Source organism: Nomascus leucogenys, chromosome 13, assembly GCF_006542625.1.
Source record: "Nomascus leucogenys isolate Asia chromosome 13, Asia_NLE_v1, whole genome shotgun sequence".
Lineage (NCBI taxonomy): Eukaryota > Metazoa > Chordata > Mammalia > Primates > Hylobatidae > Nomascus > Nomascus leucogenys.
The window spans coordinates 90,745,667-90,766,521 of NC_044393.1; the positions used below are offsets into that span (position 1 = coordinate 90,745,667).

General features: G+C 40.7%; 1 protein-coding gene across 5 annotated transcripts; it reads left to right on the forward strand.

The window, feature by feature from the left end:
• Positions 1-7,970: 7,970 nt before the first annotated feature.
• Positions 7,971-20,732, forward strand: SSBP1 (single stranded DNA binding protein 1). Of its 5 annotated transcripts, none has more exons than XM_003270822.4 (7): positions 7,971-8,153; positions 9,229-9,295; positions 12,276-12,336; positions 13,838-13,978; positions 14,178-14,265; positions 15,765-15,853; positions 20,582-20,726. In XM_003270822.4, the coding sequence occupies exons 2-7, from the start codon at positions 9,272-9,274 to the stop codon at positions 20,623-20,625; spliced, it is 447 nt and encodes a 148-aa protein (XP_003270870.1). In that variant the 5' UTR covers positions 7,971-8,153; positions 9,229-9,271; the 3' UTR covers positions 20,626-20,726. The 5 variants fall into 5 exon arrangements, with proteins under 5 accessions (XP_003270870.1, XP_003270871.1, XP_030681984.1 ...); XM_003270823.3 differs by having other exon boundaries at positions 7,979-8,060; positions 20,582-20,732; XM_003270826.3 differs by lacking the exon at positions 7,971-8,153 and adding an exon at positions 8,259-8,644 and having other exon boundaries at positions 20,582-20,732.
• The last annotated feature ends 123 nt before the right edge of the window (positions 20,733-20,855 follow it).

The following is a 20,855-nucleotide window of genomic DNA, read 5'->3' on the forward strand; positions in this document are numbered from 1 at the left end:
TGCCCGCACTCTCTCTGGCTCTCTCTCTCTCTCTCTCCCTGGCTCTCTCTCTGGCTCGCTCTCTCTCTCTGGCTCGCTCTCTCTCCCTGGCTCTCTCTCTCTCCCTGGCTCTCTCTCTCTGGCTCTCTCTCTCTCTCTGGCTCTCTCTCTGCTTCTCTCTCTCTCTGGCTCTCTCTCTCTCTCTGGCTCTCTCTCTCTCTCTGGCTCTCTCTCTCTCTGGCTCTCTCTCTCTCTGGCTCGCTTGCTCTCTCTCTGGCTCTCTCTCTCTCTCTGGCTCTCTCTCTCTCTCTCTGGCTCTCTCTCTCTCTCTAGCTCACTCTCTCTCTCTAGCTCGCTCTCTCTCTGGCTCGCTCTCTCTGGCTCTCTCTCTCTCTCTGGCTCTCTCTCTCTCTCTAGCTCGCTCTCTCTCTCTGGCTCGCTCTCTCTCTCTGGCTCGCTCTCTCTCTCTCTGGCTCGCTCTCTCTCTCTGGCTCTCTCTCTCTCTCTGGCTCTCTCTCTCTCTCTCTCTGGCTCTCTCTCTCTCTCTCTGGCTCCTCTCTCTCTCTGGCTCTCTCTCTCTCTCTCTGGCTCTCTCTCTCTCTCTCTGGCTCTCTCTCTCTGGCTCTCTCTCTCTCTCTGGCTCTCTCTCTCTCTCTGGCTCTCTCTCTCTGGCTCTCTCTCTCTCTCTGGCTCTCTCTCTCTCCTCTCTCTCTCTCTGGCTCTCTCTCTCTCTCTGGCTCTCTCTCTCTCTCTGGCTCTCTCTCTCTCTCTGGCTCTCTCTCTCTCTGGCTCTCTCTCTCTCTGCTCCTCTCTCTAGCTCACTCTCTCTAGCTCGCTCTCTCTCTGGCTCGCTCTCTCTCTGGCTCGCTCTCTCTCTCTGGCTCCTCTCTCTCTCTCTGGCTCTCTCTCTCTCTCTCTCTGGCTCTCTCTCTCTCTGGCTCTCTCTCTCTCTGGCTCTCTCTCTCTCTGGCTCTCTCTCTCTCTGCTCCTCTCTCTCTCTGGCTCCTCTCTCTCTCTGGCTCTCTCTCTCTCTCTCTCTCTCTCTCTGGCTCTCTCTCTCTCTCTCTGGCTCTCTCTCTCTGGCTCGCTCTCTCTCTCTGGCTCGCTCTCTCTCTCTCTCTGGCTCTCTCTCTCTCTCTGGCTTTCTCTGGCTCTCTCTCTCTCTCTCTCTGGCTCTCTCTCTCTCTGGCTCGCTCTCTCTCTCTGGCTCGCTCTCTCTCTCTGGCTCGCTCTCTCTCGCTGGCTCTCTCTCTCTCTCTGGCTCCTCTCTCTCTCTGGCTCTCTCTCTCTCTGGCTCTCTCTCTCTCTGGCTCTCTCTCTCTCCCTGGCTCTCTCTCTCTCCCTGGCTCTCTCTCTCTCCCTGGCTCTCTCTCCCTGGCTCTCTCTCTCTCCCTGGCTCTCTCCCTGGCTCTCTCTCTCTCCCTGGCTCTCTCTCTGGCTCGCTCTCTCTCCCTGGCTCTCTCTCTGGCTCGCTCTCTCTCTCTCTGGCTCGCTCTCTCTCTCTCTGGCTCGCTCGCTCTCTCTCTGGCTCGCTTGCTCTCTCTCTGGCTCGCTTGCTCTCTCTCTCTGTCTCTGGCTGGCTTTCTCTCTCTTTCTCTCTCTCTCTCTGGCTCTGCAATAGCAGGATGTCACCAAAATAGTATGTATCTGCATAGATACTACTGAGTGTGAGGGACTGGGTCTTCACTGGCCTTGGCGTTTCATCCCTTCCATTTCAGTTAGAGGCTTATTTCTTACCTCAGTAAGTTTTGTTTTTGCACAGAGATCATTATATAACTTGGAAACTAATTATCCCAATTATTTCATTAACATCATTGGGCTGGTAACATTAAAGAAGTTAAATTAAAATACTTTAGAAAATATGTTACTTCTCTATGGATGTATTCTAAATGTCAACACTCACATTAAGGTACCAACAGATAATCTTGAGATCTAGAGGAACACTATTGCGCTCTACTGGTCTAATAAGCTCTAACACATGTACCAGTTTAGGGAGGCCATTTACTGAAAGTTGTAGAAAGATGAATATTGAAAGGTATGAACCTTTCAGCCTGAACAACTAAGGCTTTTTATCTCTAGATGAACCATATTTTCAATCTTGAATCAGATAAAAATTGTCAGGTTTTTGTTTTAAATTAAAAAATAGCCATAATAACTAAGTATTGCTAAAATTGCTTTCAAACCATTCTAAAATATATGCAAGTAATCAGTGTAGGTAATAAGTGCTGCAATTTTTCAGCAGTTATGAGGCTTTAGAGAAGCTGATTTAAAATCAAAGTAAAAACCTGATTAAAATTTCTTTAAAAATGGATAATTTACAGCAAAACTGTCCAAGGCTTCCTATTTATGATAAAGTATTGCCAGTCTTGGTCTCTACCAATGGATGCCTATAGCTGGAACCTTTTTAATTTAGGGAGAAATAAGTCAGGCCAAAGGTGACTTTGCACCCCTGGGCATTTATGATACACATTTCTTTCTCATTCATCTTTGCAAATGATAAAAAGCCCTGTGTCAGTCTACTACTGCCAGGCATTAAAGCTGATTAAAGCCATAATGCTACCTGTCACCACTTCACAGCATTGGGAAGGCCATCTCTGGGTCCATGGATGAACTACAGAAAGGGTATGTGTATCCTATGGAGAGGTTTCAGGGCTTCCTCATCAAAATGCAAAATTTAGGTTTCTGAAGGGGTATCTCTGATACAAAAATATATTGGAATCACTATTCTAAGTCCTCGATTAAAAAATAATTTTAAGGCTCTTTGAGTATTCTTCTGGATTCTTCCTAGAAATAAGAATGCTTATTTGAGCATCCCTTCTGGATTCTTATTTCCATACCCTGGCCTGTGACCTGGGCCCTACTAGCCTGTCCTTGTTTTAAAGTATAATGTGAACTGGATATTTACAAGTTCCCTGACCTCTAAGAGCTCACAGTTAACAGGAGGGATGAGGTAGCTTTGTGATCATTTGTTATAAGATGGACTGACTGAGGAAAGAAAATGAAATGGGAGAACAGAAAGGAAGGACCGTTTGAGTAGAGAAGTCTGAAAGTGTGAGGGGAGTGCAATTCAGATCCTGAGGATGGAGCAATGCAACAGAAGCATTTGTTGTGTTAGGAAGAGGGATCCATTTGATAATAGAAGAAAATGCTTTAACTTCTCCATGACATTTTACATCTAAAAAACTGTGTACATTTTATCATGCTTTTCTTTGTCAAACAAAAAACAACTGAAGTAGCAGCACTGTGACGCTCTCCAGCCAGCAATCTCGGGAGAATGTGTATTGGCAATTCCTGTCTGAGAATTCAGAGTACTCCAGACTCTCCACTAACTTTATAAATAACTCTCCATGTTATTTATAAAGTTGTAAGAGTTTGCTCAAGGTTGTCTGTTTTCAATTTGCATGGTGCTTTCTGCATTTTTCTTTATACAACTTCTCCCACAATCCTTAATCCAAAGTATGCAAATAGAAAGGGAGATATTAGTGGCATCATGAAGAAAGAAGTTTTAGGGCCAAGTGATTGGATACAGGTGAACGGATGTGGTTGGTCAGAGTGAGATGAAGATGATTACAAAGTTCAAGTCTGGGAGAATCTTGGTACCATTAAACAAGGAGCTTAGAAGGGAGAAACTGACTGGGCAAAAGGGTGAATTTAGTTTTCCATTTGACTCTACCCCTCAAGTGTAAGCAGGATTTTTAAAGAGAAAATCACTGGAAGTCATTGACAGTAGTAACATAGCAGGTGGGGTGTGGGATTACTAATTCTTGTGCAAGGCTCGAAGGCAGTATAACATGGTATGTTTTAGGAGCTCAACATTGTGAAGATGCCAGTAAAATGGAGGTAAGCATCTAGAAATACAGTATACCAACTGGTGAGCAAGACCTTCAGGAGTGGGTTAAAGTGTGTGTGTTGGAAGCTATCTTAAGATTTTATCCCTAAATGGGAAAAATGGGCAGATGAAAGGTTTTAGGTAGAGGCCTGAGGAGGTGATTTGCCTGTTAGAACAATATGGTACCTTCTTTCTCCACAGTCTGGATAGTGCCAGGACCAGGAGAAGGAGTGGAAGGGGCAGCCCCCGCTGGTGTGGGTTCTGCAATTTATGGGGCTCCATACATCCTTTTTCCCACTAGGCCCAGGATTAGCGTGAATGAGATGGAATTTAAGGGGCACCAAGGAACTCAGCAATCAAGATTTGTGATACTTTAATGAAATATTCTTAAAATATTAAAACTAATGAAAAAAATTCATGATGAATAAAATACCAAAATTTTAAATAAAGACAAGATCAGTAAGCTGAAGTTAATTAAAATTATTTAAGATTGTTACTTGGTCAAGAAAAATTGTGAAGGCATGGCAATTCTCTCAAAACAAGATAAGCAAAGTAGATTTGAAAACATTGCTGATCAGTTTACTTCCATTAAAAGTAAAGTTATATTACATCCATCTTGGCATAAATAAAATATTTAAACTTAAAACAATGTTGCGAATTTTAATACACCTGTAGTGTAACAGGTCCACCCCCACCCCGGGTTACTAAAGAGTGTATGTCCACTGCCCGAATCCTGAAGGCCAGGCCATGTGTCAAGGCCATGATGACCAGCCAAAGAGCAGGTGTTTCTGAGAAGCCAAACATCCCAGAGAATATCTGAGAACCTACTAAAGAAAACAGCTCCATCACACACAGTAGGCTAAAAGCCAGAAAATTCGCTTACAAGTAGCTTAGGGATGGGAGGCCAGGTGGGTCTCTACAGCTGTCCTGCTGCCATCCAGCAGTGCCTTGTATGGAAGTTTATCAACTCCTCTACTCGCCAAGCTGGACTTGTCCGGGTCAATCTTTGGTTTCTCGGCTTCCTCTCAGTTTGGGGGAAGGTTTTTATTAATGCAATTCTGGGTTTTTCTTGTTACAATACCTACTTTAAAAATTTTCAGTATTCTTCAACTACTTTAATGTTCTGGAAATATATGTGTATATAGATACATAACACATATACGTATATATTGATATATATACACATATATACATACATATATTTTGTGTGATGATATATATATACCGTCTCAAAAAATATGTGTATATATATTGATATATATATACACACATATTTCATTGATATATATTGATATATATACACATATATACACACATATATATATTTTTTGAGACAGCGTCTCACTCTGTTGCACAGGCTGGAGTGTAGTGGTGTGATCATGGCTCACTGAAGCCTCAACTTCCCAGGCTCAAGCGATCCTCCCACTTCAGTAGCTGGGACTATAAGCACATACCATATGCCTGGCTAATTTTTTTTTTTTTTTTTTTTTATGAGACGGAGTCTCCCACTGTCGCCCAGGCTGGAGTGCAGGGGCGCGATCTCAGCTCACTGCAAGCTCTGTCTCCCAGGCTCTCGCCATTCTCCTGCCTCAGCCTCCCGAGTAGCTGGGACTATAGGCGCCCGCCACTGCACCCAGCTAATTTTTTGTATTTTTAGGTAGAGACGGGGTTTCACCGTGTTAGCCAGGATGGTCTCAATCTCCTGACCTCGTGATCGTCCCGCCTCGGCCTCCCAAAGTGCTGGGATTATGGGCGTGAGCCACCGCGCCTGGCCGCCTGGCTAATTTTTGTATTTTTTATAGAGACAGGGTTTTGCCATGTTGCTCAAGCTGGTCTTGAACTCCTGGGCTCAAGTGATCCACCCCCTTAACCTCCCAAAGTGCTGGGATTACAAACATGAGCTACTGGGCCTGGCCAAAATTTTTTTAATTAAAATTTTTTTTTGTTTTTGTGTTTTATTTTTAATTTTTGTGGGTTCAAAGGAAGTGTATTTATGGGGTACATGAGATATTTTGATACAGGCATGCAACGTGAAATAAGCACATCATGGGGGATGGGGTATCCTCTTAATCATTTATCCTTTGAGTTACACACAATCCAGTAACACTCTTATTTTAAAATGTACAATTAAGTAATTATTGACTATAGTCAACCTACTGTGCCATCGAAAATAGTAGGTCTTATTCGTTCTATTTTTTTGTACCCATTAACCATCCCCACCTTCCCTCCAGCCCCCCACTAACCTTCCTAGCCCCAATTTTTAAAAATACATAAGCTCACATATATACAAGGGTGCATATTCTTCCTTGTGCCTCAGGCTCCAATCTGGCTTGGATCCTGTATTCAGTTAAAATTTTAATACAGTCATGCACTTCATAATGATGTTTTGGAAAAAGACAGACTGCATACACAACAGTGCATAAACAAAGGTGGTCCCATAAGATTACAATGGAGTTGAAAAATTCCTATCGTCTAGTGACATCATACCTGCTAATACATCAGAATGCAATGTATTACTCGTGTTACTTGATATTAATAATGACTATGTCACTGGTTTATGTATTTACTATACTTTTTATTATATTATTATTTAACTTATTTTTTAAAAGTTAACTGTAAAACAGCCTCAGGCAGGTCCTTCAGGAGGGATTCCAGAAGAAGGCATTGTTATAGGAGATGACAGCTCCCTGTGTGTCACTGCTTCTGAAGACCTTCCAGTGGGACAAGATGTGGAAGTGGAAGGCTGAGATTGATTATAATGACCCTGTGTAGGCCTAGGCTAATGTGTGTGTTTATGTCTTAGTTTTTTAAAAAAATGGCTAAAAAGTTAAAAAAAAAAAAGCAAAGGTAGAAAAAAGCTTGTAGAATAAGGATATAAGAAAAATATTTTTGTACAGTGGTACAGTGTGTGTTTTAAGCTAATTGTTACTATAAAACAGTTAAAACGTAAAAAAAATGAAAGATTTATAAAGTTATAGTAAGCGAAAGTTTACTGAAGGAAGAAAAGTATTTTTTCTAAACTGAGTGTAGCCTAAGTGTACAGTGTTTATGAAGTGTTTAGTGGGTACAATAATGTCCTAGACCTTCATGTTGGGCCACCACTCACTCACTTACTCATCCACAGCAACTTCCAGTTCCGCAAGCTCCATTCATGGTAAGCGCCCCATGCAGGTGTGCCATTTTTATCTTTTATACTGCATTTGTACTGTACCTTTTCCATGTTTACATATGTTTAGACACACAGATACTTACCATCAATTACAATGGTCTGCGGTATTCAGTACAGCCCCATGCTGTAAGGTTTGCAGCCTGGAAGCAACAGGCCACATCACACAGCCGAGGTGTGTCCAGGCTCTACCATCTAGGTCGTCAAAGTACATTCTATGGTGTTCGCACAGCAACAAAATCGCCTAATGACGCAATCCTCAGACCTTTCCCTGTTGTTAAGCTACACATGGCTCTTATTTTGTTCCTCCCGGATTTCCTGCATTAATTTTTACCTTTTAAAATATTACATTAATATATTATTTGATTGCCAGTTTTTCTGGTGCTCCCTTAAATTTCACAGCCTGTCAGCCCTTCCCCGGCTCCCCTTTCTTTTTCTGCTTTTCTTAGTGCTTTAACAGACCTGGGACGTTCTCTTTTTCTTTTTTTTCTTTAATTTTCTGCTTTTTTTGTTTTGTTTTGTTTTGAGATAGAGTCTCGCTCTGTTGCCCAGGCTGGAATGCAGTGGTGCGTTCACGGCTCCATGCAGCAACGACCTCCAGGGCTCAGGCGATCCCCCGACCTCAGCCTCCCGGGAAGCTTGGACCACAGGGGCGCGCCACCACGCCCAGCTAATTTTATATTTTTTGTAGAGACAGGTCTCACTATGTCGCCTAGGCTGGTCACAAATCTTTTTGCTTTTTTTTCCCCCAGGCAGAGCTAGTCTCTGTTTTGCCTACCTCGCCCCCTCCCGGGCCCAGTTAGAAACCTCACCACATAATTTCATTTCTTTCCAAACTTGAAACCTTCCAAACTTTAAACCTACCAAACTCACCACTTGGCGGCGTTGATCCATCCGCACGCGCACAAAGAGACGATCGCGGAACTTCAGAGTTAAGGGGAGGCGTTTCCCGCAGCGCTAGCCGGCAGTATTTCCAAGGCGCAAGTTGCGGAGTTTCTGTTTCCTTTTTCCTCTAGCGAGCTTTGCGTTTCCTGTGCACCGGAAGTGATCCCCTGCGTGGCTGGGCTGCTCGGGTTAGAGCGTCAGGTGAGGGAGGAAGGGATAGCCAGCGCGAAGGAAGTGCTGGAGTCGTGTGTTTTGGCTGCGCGTGATCCTGCGTGGGTCGGGAGGTGTTTTTGTGTAGGTGTCTGGCCCTTTCATCAATCGTGCGGAGGACCGCGTGATCTCCTTCCAGTTCTCGGTTTTCGGGTGGTGGCGCCACCTTCGGTAAAGGGTGCCCACCTCTCCCTACGGTGTGGCTGGGTAGCGCGGGGGTCTCTACGCTGCTTGGTCTTTGCTAACGGAGATGAAGGCAGTAATTTTTCAGCAACAGGTTTCAGATATAAGTCCCTTGGTGATGCTAATATGTATTGAGCCCTTACTATGCATTAAGAACTTTTTTAGAAGTTTAGAAATGGCAGTGAATAAAGCAGATAAAAATCTCTGCCCTAAGGGAGCTTGCATTGTAATGAAATTTGAGAAGACAGTGGATTGGAAGTGGAATCAACTCAGAATCAAAATTTTGTCTATGGGTTGGAGGAAGAGGAAGTTATTTGGGGCCAAAAAGACATACAGGTGTGAGTTTATTTGGGAGGGAGGAAGGAATCCTCATCAGATATGCAGGAATGTTGGTATGTGATGGTTTTCATGCGCGTCCGTGTGACGAGACCACCAAACAGGCTTTGTGTGAGCAACATGGCTGTTTATTTCACCTGGGTGCAGGCAGGCTGAGTCGGAAGAGTCAGCAAAGGGTGGTGGATTATCATTAGTTCTTACAGGTTTTGGGATAGGCGGTGAAGTTAAGAGCAATGTTTTGCAGGTAGGGGTGGATCTCACAAAGTACATTCTCAAGGGTGGGGAGAATTACAAAGAACCTTCTTAAGGATTGGGGAGATTACAAAGTACCTTCTTAAGGGTGGGGGAGATTACAAAGTACATTGATCAGTTAGGGTGGGGCAGAAACAAATCACAATGGTGGAATGTCATTTAAGGCTATTTTTACTTCTTTTGTGGATCTTCAGTTACTTCGGGCCATCTGGATGTATACATGCAAGTCACAGGGGATGCGATGGCTTGGCTTGAGCTCAGAGGCCTGACAGTGGTCACAAAATTGAAGTGCATAAAAATTATGAATACAGTTAGGAATTTAAGACCAGTGAGTTGTACTTTTGCCATAAGAAGTAATGCTTTTTCTTATTTTGTTTTTTTCCTTCAGGAAGAGCCTAAAGATTAGACTGTAAGAAAAGAAAATAGAAGCCATGTTTCGAAGACCTGTATTACAGGTAGTCACTTGTCTGTATTAATACTGAGATGTATTACTATCAGCCACAGTGATCAGAAGACTTCTTTAGGCTTTTAACTACAGGGGCAAAAGACCTTTGAGCTCACCCACGCACCTCTGTACTCATTTGATATGGAGGATTGGGGATGATTTTGCCAGTGTAAATTATGTTCACTAAAACAAAAAAAAAGTTCAGGTTTATTCACACATGTAATAGGAATCATTAATTTTTAAAACGTGTGTGTGTTGCTTGAATTTAACCAGTGAGAGGACATTAAAGGTCTTTAGTGACCTAAAGACTGTAGGAATCATTGTTCCAACTTTTTTCTTAAGGCATGTGGTTGCTTTTTTGGCCATCTACCTCCTGTGTTGCTAAACGGTCCTCTTCCCGCATGTTTCCACACTGAAGAGAGCAGCTCAAGTCTCAGTGGTCACCACAGATTTCACTATGTAGAAAATGCCTTCTCATTCCACTTAGTATGGCTCCTCACTTTTCCAGTCACTCTAGCCCACCTTGAACCAGCTTAGACTACCATTTTTCCTCACTTACCACATTCGGGCACCAACTCCTGTAGATTCTTCTTTGGCTCTCCTACTCCCCATCCTCCTCTGAATACCGATGAAGAATCGGTTCCTCCATGACTCTGTCATTTTCCCCGCCTTCATCCTATATTCTTGGATCCCCACTTTAACCTGTATGTATCTTTAATCTATTTTTTTCTGTATTGAAATGTGAAACATGAAAAAGTTATTACTTCTTAATAACACTAATGTTAAAGTATGAAAATGTCTTTAAATAAGAGTTAAAAGTTTAATTTAAAAAATTTTCCAAGTTAAATAATCCTTTCCTAATCTTCTCCAGTAGGTCTTGATTTTTGTGTGCCCCAAATGAGACATTGTTATTATAAATCTCTGTGTAAGATTTATGAGCTCTAGCTTGTCTGAGCACTCAAATGAGTACATTTCCAGAATCATGACACAGGTTCTCATTAGCAGTTTGATTCTATAGTATGTTGTACTCATATCTTTATTTTCTTATCCACCCTCTGCTCCTAAGTTTAGTGATAGGATTAGATAGCCAACAGCACCCTGGGAATTGGTGTTTGTTTGGTTGGTGGACTTAACAGTACTGCCACTTCAAAAATGTTTCTCTGATAGAATGGCTAGCTCTCTGAACTCTGAATTCAGTGATGTGTACTCCCATCTTTACAGTAGCTCTTGAAATTAAGGAGGCAGCAGAGGGCTTTGGGAAAGCAGTAGCATTGGTGTCAAAGGGCCCTGGGTCCTTGAGATCACTTGCCACATACTTCCTGCAGGATCTTGGGCAGGTTATGCAGTCTCTCTGAGGCTGTTTTCTCAGCTCTAAATGGGAATAATTTTACATAACTTGTAGATTTAGTTTTAGAATTGATAATAGATAAATCCCTTAGCTGATACTCAGTAATGAATGCTGCTATTATGTGGTAGTGACTACCTTTTCCGACAATGATGTGACTTTGACTTGGACAGTCGAGTCTTTGTGTTTAATCAAAGAACCAAATTTATTAGACCTTTTTTGATGCACTGAAAACATGAAATTTCCCATGAAATATTTATAAAAACTGTATTAGGCTAAGCTCACTACTGAAGCTGTTTAATTTTTGCAATAGCCTTGTGAAGTAGATATTATGTATCATAATTTTTGCTTATTTTAAAATGAAACACTTTAGATTAATCATATTAGGTATCCTAATTCCTTTTAAGGTCTGAAGGAGCAACTAGGGGAAGGCAGTTTCATAGACACAGGGAATCTGACTTTGGAGTATGTTCCTTTTGCTGTGTCAGAAAGTCATTCATGTGATTAGTTTAAGAATGTATTGTTTTGTTGGAATTTAACCTATTTCTTGTTCTCTAAACCAGCAGACCCCAACCTTTTTGGCACCAATAACTGGTTTCATGGAAGACAATTTTTCCATGGAGGATGGGGGTGCCGCGGGGATGGTTTCAGGATGAAACTGTTCCACCTCAGATCATCAGGCATTAGTTAGATTCTCATTTAAGGAGTGCACAACCTAGATCCCTCGAATGAGCAGTTTATAATGGGGTTCTGCTCCTGTGAGAATCTAATGCCACTGCTGATCTGACAGGAGGCGGATCTCGGTCTGTAATGCTTGCTCGCTGCTTACTGCTCACCTCTTGCTGTGCAGCCAGGTTCCTAACAGGCCACAGACCTCTACTAGTCCTCGGCCCTGGAGGTTGGGGACTCTTCTCTAACTGGCTGTTCATTATGCCTGAGAGTGAGGCTTTGCATTTATTCCACACCTCCTGACACTTGTTTGATCATTGCATATGTTATTAATGAATCTACTTATTAAATTATTAATTATAAAACATCTCTTTTAACTCTCCTTTGGTCTAATGATGGATTAAATCAGTACCCATGTTGGATCTAAATTTCTTAATTTCTAAAGTCTACTGTAACCAAAATATAGTAATAATATACCAGTTGTTTATACTAAAAAAAAAATTAGAGGATATATATATTGGATATATGTAGTACTTTTTGTCTCTTTTTGTCTCTCCAGCTAATGAAAGCTGGATTTTGAAAATACTTGGCAGCAACTCTTAGGTACAGGTTGGATTTACAAATATTATCATACTCTGTAATGTTAAAGTGATACTATTTTGATTTTTCCTTTTGTGTGCAAACACAGAAGTGCCGTAATCAAGGAGATTGTCGCAAAATAAACGGGAATACTATAACTTAACTCTTGAGCATGCCTTCTAGTACCTTCCTTGTACCTTTGGGCTTCTGCAGTAGGCTGCTCTTGAAGTGTTTCCTGGGGCCTTCTGGCACTCTGTTGGGAGAACATGAGAAGAGCTTCTCTTCTCTTCTGGAATTTACAGGAACTACTGACTATGTGGTGAATGAACGTGAGTAATTCTTCTGTTTGCATTTGCTTTTCCTAGAAAAGCCACGTTACTCATTTCTTCTTCTTTAGGTACTTCGTCAGTTTGTAAGACATGAGTCTGAAACAACTACCAGTTTGGTTCTTGAAAGATGTAAGTAGCTAATTTCCAAGTTTAAAATGTTATTTTTAGTAATTTGCCAATCTCAAATGTGTTGTAGAAGAGGTATGCTGCTTGGGTTAGCCATGTTGTCATTGTGGTTTTAGCTCATGTTTGCTCTTCAGATCTTAGCCTTGACCCATCAGGCTGTGGAGACATAGTATAAACTGAGCCCCTATTCTCCTTATCAGCCAGTTACTACTCATTCTCATCAACACTGTTCTGCATAAGAATTTCCTTGAGTCGGGGGCGGTGGTCAGTGATCCGCATTTGGGGGGGGGGGGGGGGGGGAGGGTCGGGGGTCTCTACTGGGGGGGGGGGGGGGGGGGGGGGGGGGGGGGGGGGGGAGCTGGTGAGGGATCGGCATGCCAGCTGGGGCAGAGCAGATCGTTCAAAAAAAAAAAAGAATTTCCTTGAGTCATATTTAGTTATCTGAGTCTTCCCAGGTTATGTTGTATTAGGCTGAGATTGTAAAAGATACTGTTTCTTCACAGAAATATTCCCTTGTGTTTATAAAGATTTTCAGATCTCAGATTTGTTCTTTTAGCTCCACAGTCAGTTAAAAAAGATATCTTAATGAAGAATTTAAGATCTAGAGCTTACAGTTTGTTTTGTGGGGCTGCTTTCTATATGACTATTTTCTTCTTTCTTGCCAACTCTCTTTTCTCTCGCAACCTCTCCTTATTCATTCCTTAACTTATTTTCTGATCTTCCAGAACTTGGGTTTTACTTATTACAGTCATATTTATAGCATTTCTTCTGGGTGTGGATTTCTCAATCTTGGGTGTGGATTTCTTTTTTTTGAGACAGAGTCTCACTCTGTCGCCTATGCTGGAGTGCAGTGGCGCGGTTTCTGCTCACTGCAAACTCCGCCTCCCGGGTTCACACCATTCTCCTGCCTCAGCCTCCCAAGTAGCTGGGACTACAGGCACCCGCCACCATGCCCAGCTAATTTTTTGTATTTTAGTAGAGACAGGGTTTCACCGTGTTAGCCAGGATGGTCTCGATCTCCTGACCTCATGATCCGCCCGCCTCGGCCTCCCAAAGTGCTGGGATTACAGGCACGAGCCACCGCGCCCGGCCAGGTGTGGATTTCTTTAATGGTCAGCTTAGAGGCTGCTATAAAAAAATACCATAGACCCGGTGGCTTCACCAACAGCATTTATTTCTCACAGTTCTGGAGGCTAAAAATCCAAGATTCGTGTGCCAGTATGATTGAGCTCTTGGTGAGGGCTGTCTTCCTGGCTTGCAGGTGGTTGCCTTCTCACCGTGTCTTCACATGGTAGAGACAGAAAGTTCTGAACTCTTCCTATTCCTATAGAGACACCTCGCCCTCATGACGTCATCTAAGCCTAATTACCTTTTAAGGACCCCACTTCCAAATACCATTACATTGAGGGTTAGAGCTTCAACATACAAATTTTGGGGGAAGGGGCACAAATATTCAGTCTATAGCAGGTTGTCTGTCTCATTTGGTCTTGATGTTGCATTTCAGCCTTGAATCGTGTGCAGTTACTTGGGCGAGTGGGTCAGGACCCTGTCTTGAGACAGGTGGAAGGAAAAAATCCAGTCACAATATTTTCTCTAGCAACTAATGAGATGTGGCGATCAGGGGACAGTGAAGTTTACCAATTGGGTGAGTAGAAAATACTGGGGTTTAATTTTATCAGCAATAAATAGATATTATTTATTGCCAGTTATCTGATTTAGAGATAAACCACTTTAAACAAGATCTGTCTTTCATTCTGTTTGTTCTCTTAGAAATTGTGACATTGGTTTTCCTGGACATGTTGTCTGTTGGCATTTGTAACCAATTTCCTATTTTTATTATTTAGGTGATATCAGTCAAAAGACAACATGGCACAGAATATCAGTATTCCGGCCAGGCCTCAGAGACGTGGCATATCAGTATGTGAAAAAGGGGTAAGTTGAAGGAAGGATCTTATGGATTGAATGGTTTAAAGAACTGATAAGAAGTGTTCTCATGGCAAGGAGTGTGTAATCTCTTAAATCCCTGAGTACTACTAATGACTGTATTAATGTAAGAAGTATTTACTAAGTCCTTGATACTATAGGCGTGGCATGTTGCCATGTGTGACTAATTTGAAGGTGTATAAAACATAGTTTTAGCTTTCTAAGAACTTACAGTTTAGGGCAAACAGGGTGTGTACATAAATAGAAATAGATGAGGCAGGAGAGAAGGCAAAGTGTATCAAAAAGCATTTGAGCAAGTCAAACATCTGCTTTGAGGAATTCCTGTGCCTCTGTGGCCGGGGATGCTGAGGGTGGCTTCTTGCCTGTTGGCTGCCACATGGCGTTTCCAGCAGAGGATCTGGAATGTCTGAAGCCTGACACACCAACTTCATCTTCATGGCAGTTATTTTATATTTGATGATTTTCTATAGGCTTAATAGTTCCCTTTTGGAAGGCTTGGATTGAGTATGTATAAAAAGTATGTTTTCCAAACCCATAGAAGGACAAAATGGTGTGTGTAACAGCAGTTGTATTGATAGTTAATATGTTTAGAAATGTACTTGTTTTGTAGAAATGAAACATATTTTATGAAAAATAGTTTAGCAATCACTAAAATTTTTCTTTTCAATAACTGTATAGCTTTTCTTCCTATGTATCTTCATTGCCCTTTATGTATGTATTTATGAATATGTGCACATACACACACAAACACATATAAGGTATTTCAAGGGAAGTGTCTGCACTCCCGCTTACTGATAGATGGGTGTGTGTGGGGGGTGGGGAGCACCTGACATTTCACGAGTCTTTCTGTGTTGTACTTTTTTGGTGATGGTAGACTCTCAAAACTGGTGCTATTGTCATCTTTCCACTCTTGAAAATCATGGTTAGGTTTGTTATCGAGTTTAGCCTTCTAGATAGTGTAGAAGTAGTCTTAGTAATTACCTCTAAGTGGTATACTAAGCTGATACAGTGTAGAAATAGTCTTAGTAATTAACTCAAGGTAATATTACACTAAGCTATAAATCCATATTTTGAATTTTAATTATCTAAGTTTCAAAGATCATAGAAAAGAATTGATAAATAAGTGAAAAATCAAGTCTGTTAGGGACTCCAAAATCAAAGGTCAAGGAAAATGATACATTGGAAATTATTCCTAGAGATTTAAAGGTTGCCACTAAATTGCCCTTTGAACTGTTTTGTTTTATTTTTTAACTTCCATAAGAGAAATAGCTGACAGATGAAAACATTGTTTTACCTAGATGTTACCAAGTCTGTTTGTATACTCTGTTTCAGTACTCCTAATCCTGAACCTTGAGAAGTGGTAGCAAAAATTAGCTTATGTATGATTATATATTTCATCCTTGTGATATACTCAGTACCACCCCGACCTGACTCTTATAAAGCATATTAGGATCTCAACTAAAAACTGTACATTTTATTTATATCAGGTCTCGAATTTATTTGGAAGGGAAAATAGACTATGGTGAATACATGGATAAAAATAATGTGAGGCGACAAGCAACAACAATCATAGCTGGTAAGAAGCTTGTGAAAATATCTGTTTTTTCTTTTTCTCCTTTTCTTTTTTAAAAGCTTGGCTATATTGTAACTAACTAACTAGGGTTGAGAGTACTAGTACTTACGAGGTAAGGCAACTCACTAGAAGATGTCCATGACTCTGATTTCTCTACTTGCTAAGAGTTTCTACATTTACCCATTCCTTTAAAAAATTATTTTTATACTCACAGTTTTAGTCACAAGTAACTTTTGAATAAAGCCTAAAACTGAATTGTCCATCCCAGTACTTATTGTTGAGAATTACAAAAACTGAATGTATTGTGTTTTGGAAGGATCTAGCCCTAACCAGGAAGAAGCGTATGCCAAGATAAGAATTACACTAATGTGAGTGTGCAGATTTATTTGGAAACTCTTTGGCACTTAGTATGCGAAATTTCTATTTGAAATTAAGATTTTTTAAATTTTATTTTATTTTATTTTATTTTATTTTATTTTATTTATTTTTTTTGAGACGGAGTCTCGCTCTGTCACCCAGGCTGGAGTGCAGTGGTGTGATCTCGGCTCACTGCAAGCTCTGCCTCCCGAGTTCACACCATTCTCCTGCCTCAGCCTCTCCGAGTAGCTGGGACTACAGGCGCCCGCCACCACGCCCGGCTAATTTTTTGTATTTTTAGTAGAGACGGGGTTTCACCATGGTCTCGATCTCCTGACCTCGTGATCCGCCCGCCTCAGCCTCCCAAAGTGCTGGGATTACAAGCGTGAGCCACCGCACCCGGCCTCTTTTTTTTGAGACAGAATCTCACTCTGTCGCCCAGGCTGGAGTGCAATGGCATGATCTCACCTCGTTGCAACTTCTGTCTCCTGGGTTCAAGTGATTCTCCTCCCTCAGCCTCCTGAGTAGCTAGGATTATAGGTGTGTGCCACACCGCCTGGCTAATTTTTGTAATTTTCGTAGAGGCGGGGTTTCACCCTGTTGGTCAGGCTGGTCTTGAACTCCTGACCTCAGGTGATCCATCCGCCTCGGCCTCCCAAAGTTGTGAGATTACAGGCATGAGCCACTGCGCCCAGCCAAGAAGTTTTTAATGTTCTCTTTTTTGGTTTTTGTTTTGAGACAGGGTCTCCCTCTGTCAACCAGGCTGGAGTGCAGTGGCGTGATCACAGCTTACTGCAGCCTCTACCTCCCCAGGCTCAGGTGATCTTCCCACCTCAGCCTTCTCCCGAGTAGCTGGGACTACAGGTGTACACCACCATGCCTGGCTAATTTGTCCATTTTTTTGTAGAGATGAGGTTTCACCACGTTGCCCAGGCTGGTCTCAAACTGCTGGGCTCAAATGATCCTCCCACCTTAGCCTCCCCAAATACTGGAATTACAGGCATGAGCCATTATGCTCGGCCTAATATTCTTTTTAAATGAAATACAATACAACATAGAAAAGATGTACACGTAAAGGTTAAAGAAGATTAAGAAGATATCCCTTAGGAAAGAATTTTTAAACTTTTGAAAATGCTATAAGAATTTTGAAAATAATTTACCCCTCTGGATGTCTGCAAGCGACATTAAGAAATTTTTTTCAATATAAAATTGTGTTATTTTTAAATGTATCAGTGGAATCTAAATAGCATAGCAATGTGATACCTACTATCCTGTAAAAAAATACCGATAAAGCATTTGGAAATTTTACATTATTCTTTTTTCTTTGAACTTGTTTTACTGTTTTTATTTTCCCCCCAGAAGTGTCTCTTAATAATATATGGTATAGTTAAGAATTTTTTATTACCCTATGTGTAACAAAAATGCATGCATAAAAGAAACTTTAAAATATTTAAAAGAATTCTATGACAAATTCTCCTCAATTGACTTATCATTAAAGTTGTTTTTAGTACCTAATTGACCAAAACAATTTTAATGTATTTAAATTATATTGGAAATCTGTCTTTAAATGAGATAGATGGTGCTTTTTTCACTTCTTGAGTAAATTGCTAAAATTAGACATTGTGAATTTTGTGTTTTTGTTTGCTTTTATGGATATAAATACTAAGAAAGCTTGTTAAAATAAATACATGGCAATAAACTAAATTTTACTATAGTAATGTCTCTGTGTTTACAAACTTCTGAGATATGCCCAAATTAGATAATACTTTTAAAAATTAATTTTTGGGCTGGGTGCAGTGGCTCACGCCTGTAATCCCAGCCCTTTGGGAGGCTGAGGTGGGTGGATCATTTGAAGTCAAGAGTTCAAGACCAGCCTGGGAACGTAGTGAAACCCTGTCTCTACACAAAATGCAGAAAGTAGCCAGGTCTGGTGATGCGTGTCTGTAGGCCCAGCTACTCAGGAGGCTGAGTCATGAGAATTGCTTGAACCCAGGAGGCAGTGTTTGTAGCGAATTGAGATCATACCACTGCACTCCAGCCTGGGCAACAGAGCAAGACTTGTCTCCAACAAAAGAAAAAAAAATTTTTTTTTTTACTATGGAAAATGTCAAACGTATATAAGAGCAGAAAGAATGGTAAAATGAACTCCTACCATTTTGCTTCAGTATCAGCTGATGGACAGTGTTTTATATCCATGTCTCCAGCGACTTGTCCTACACCTGGATTATTTTGAAACAGATGCTAGACATAAGTTTATTCATAAATTTCCATAGGAATCTCTAAAAGATAAGGTGTCTTTCTGAAAATGTAACTACCATGCTGTTATCACACCTAATATTAATGAATTACTGTTAATTTTGTTACTAAATATCATAGTGTTCAAATTTCCTTGATAACTTCATAAACATTCATACATTATATTACATGATTTCTACCTTAAGTCTCTTAGATTTTCCTTTTATCTTTCTTCTTTCCTTTGCTCCAGAGTTCATGTCTTAACCACCATACCTTATTAATAATTTATAATTTGTTGTATAGAATGCTCACATGTTTTCTTACTGCTAAGTTTCTTTGAAAGTGTATTGACCTTGAAAAGCAGTGTAGGTATTTTCCTACCCTCCTGTGGGTCCCAATATAAACCAAGAGTGTGGGCAAACTTTAGATTGTTCGGATTATTGAGTTGTTACTAATCAAGCCAAATGGAAGCATTTCAGATGATCTCCTGTTTCGTTTTTTTTTCCTTGTCACTAGGTTCCACTAGCACAGTCAGTTTACTTTAGGTTTATGTCTAATGGTAAAATTGAAGAGCTCTTCAGTGACATTTGAATTGAAGAAAATAGAGTTTATTGGTTGATCTGTTTTATTGGTGTTTTTTTTTCTCCTAGGGATCCTATCTGTAACTAAAAAACCACCACCAGTGGATGGCACTCTTGGCTTTTTCCACAGTGATATTAATTCAAATAGTCTCTTCTGAAGTAACTGTTCTAGACCAAAACATTCTAGTTTTTGGAAGACTATGGTCATGAACAAATATTCAGTCCTTGGTGGATAATTTTATAGTTACAAGAATCTTTTGGAATTATAAAGGAAATGCAGTCATTCCTCCATGTCCCTCGTTTCTGCATCTGTGGATTCAACCAAGCACAAATTGAATATATTTGAAAAAAAGAAACCAATAAAAATAATACAACAACAACAAAAATACAAGCAAAACAATACAGTGTAACAGCTGTTAACATAGCATTTACCTTGTATTAGATATTGTGAGTCATCGAGATGATTTAAAGTATACAAGGGGAAGTACATGGGTTATATGTGATTACTATGTCATTTTATATCAGGGACTTGAGCGTTGTGGATTTTGGTATCCATGGGGTCCTGGAACCAGTCTCCCAATGGATACTGAAGGATGACTACTACTTGCCTCTGTTCTTTTGTTTATCTTTAGCTAACTCCCTCTGGAATAGCGTTTTAAGAGCAACATCTGATATTTTTGGATAAAAATGCTAACTCTGTGATGTTGATTCATAAAATATTCCCAAGAATTGGTATATTAAAATTATTCTGGGCCAGGTGTGGTGCTCACGCCTGTAATCCCAGCACTTTGGGAGGCCAAGGCGGGCAGATCACTTGAGGTCAAGAGTTCAAGACCAGCCTGGCCAACATGGTGAAACCCTGTCTCTATTAAAAATACAAAAATTAGCCGGGCATGGTGGTGCACACCTGTAATCCCAGCTACTGGAGAGGCTGAGGCAGGAGAATCGCTTGAACCCAGGAGGCAGAGGTTGCAGTAAGCTGAGAATGCACCGCTTCACTCCAGCCTGGGTGACAGAGACTCCATCTCCAAAGGAAAAATAAAAAGTTATTCTGTTTTATAATTTAAAAATAAAATTTCTTCTATTTGAATTTTTAAAGTTAAAAACATAAATCCTATCATTGCTAACAGGGCCGCATATGGACTCTTAACTCTTTCCTCTAGACCTCCAGAGTGTAGAATGTGATACACTTTTGTCCTTTTCTCTGAGGATGTGCTGCCTAGTGTCATGGAATCTGCCTGACCATTACAAGCATCCAATTTTGTGACCAGTTCTTTTGCAGGAAATTGTTTCTGAGAAGACTGGAAGACAAGAAATAACCCACCTCTTCTAACAAGATCTGAATTGTTCAAAAAGCAGCCAGTGCCTAACTTGTAGCTCCACTTATGCCAACTGTATCTATACCTCTCGTGAGCATAGCAAGTTATTTAATATTTTGAAAATATGTCTAAAATCCTTTTAATGAACAGCACTAAAGTTGTATGTATTAGAGGAGAATTATTGAATGAGATGGAGAAAGAGTTCTGAAATTAATATTTACATTTTGGCTTTTTTACAGATAACATTATATTTCTGAGTGACCAGACGAAAGAGAAGGAGTAGAAAGGATGATTCTTCTTTGGCCATCATTTGGTACAGTCTCATTTCCAAGTCATGTATAATCTTTATCGCTCCCAAGGACAAGAATTAAAATACTCTTTTACATAAAATGAGTGATAATCTTTTTTCTGACTGTCGTTCTCGCTCTCCTTTTTGTGATATAATCTTGGTAGCTACTATCTGTTATGGCATTTACTAGTTGTTTATTCTTTTGGGGTGGTTTCTATGTACAA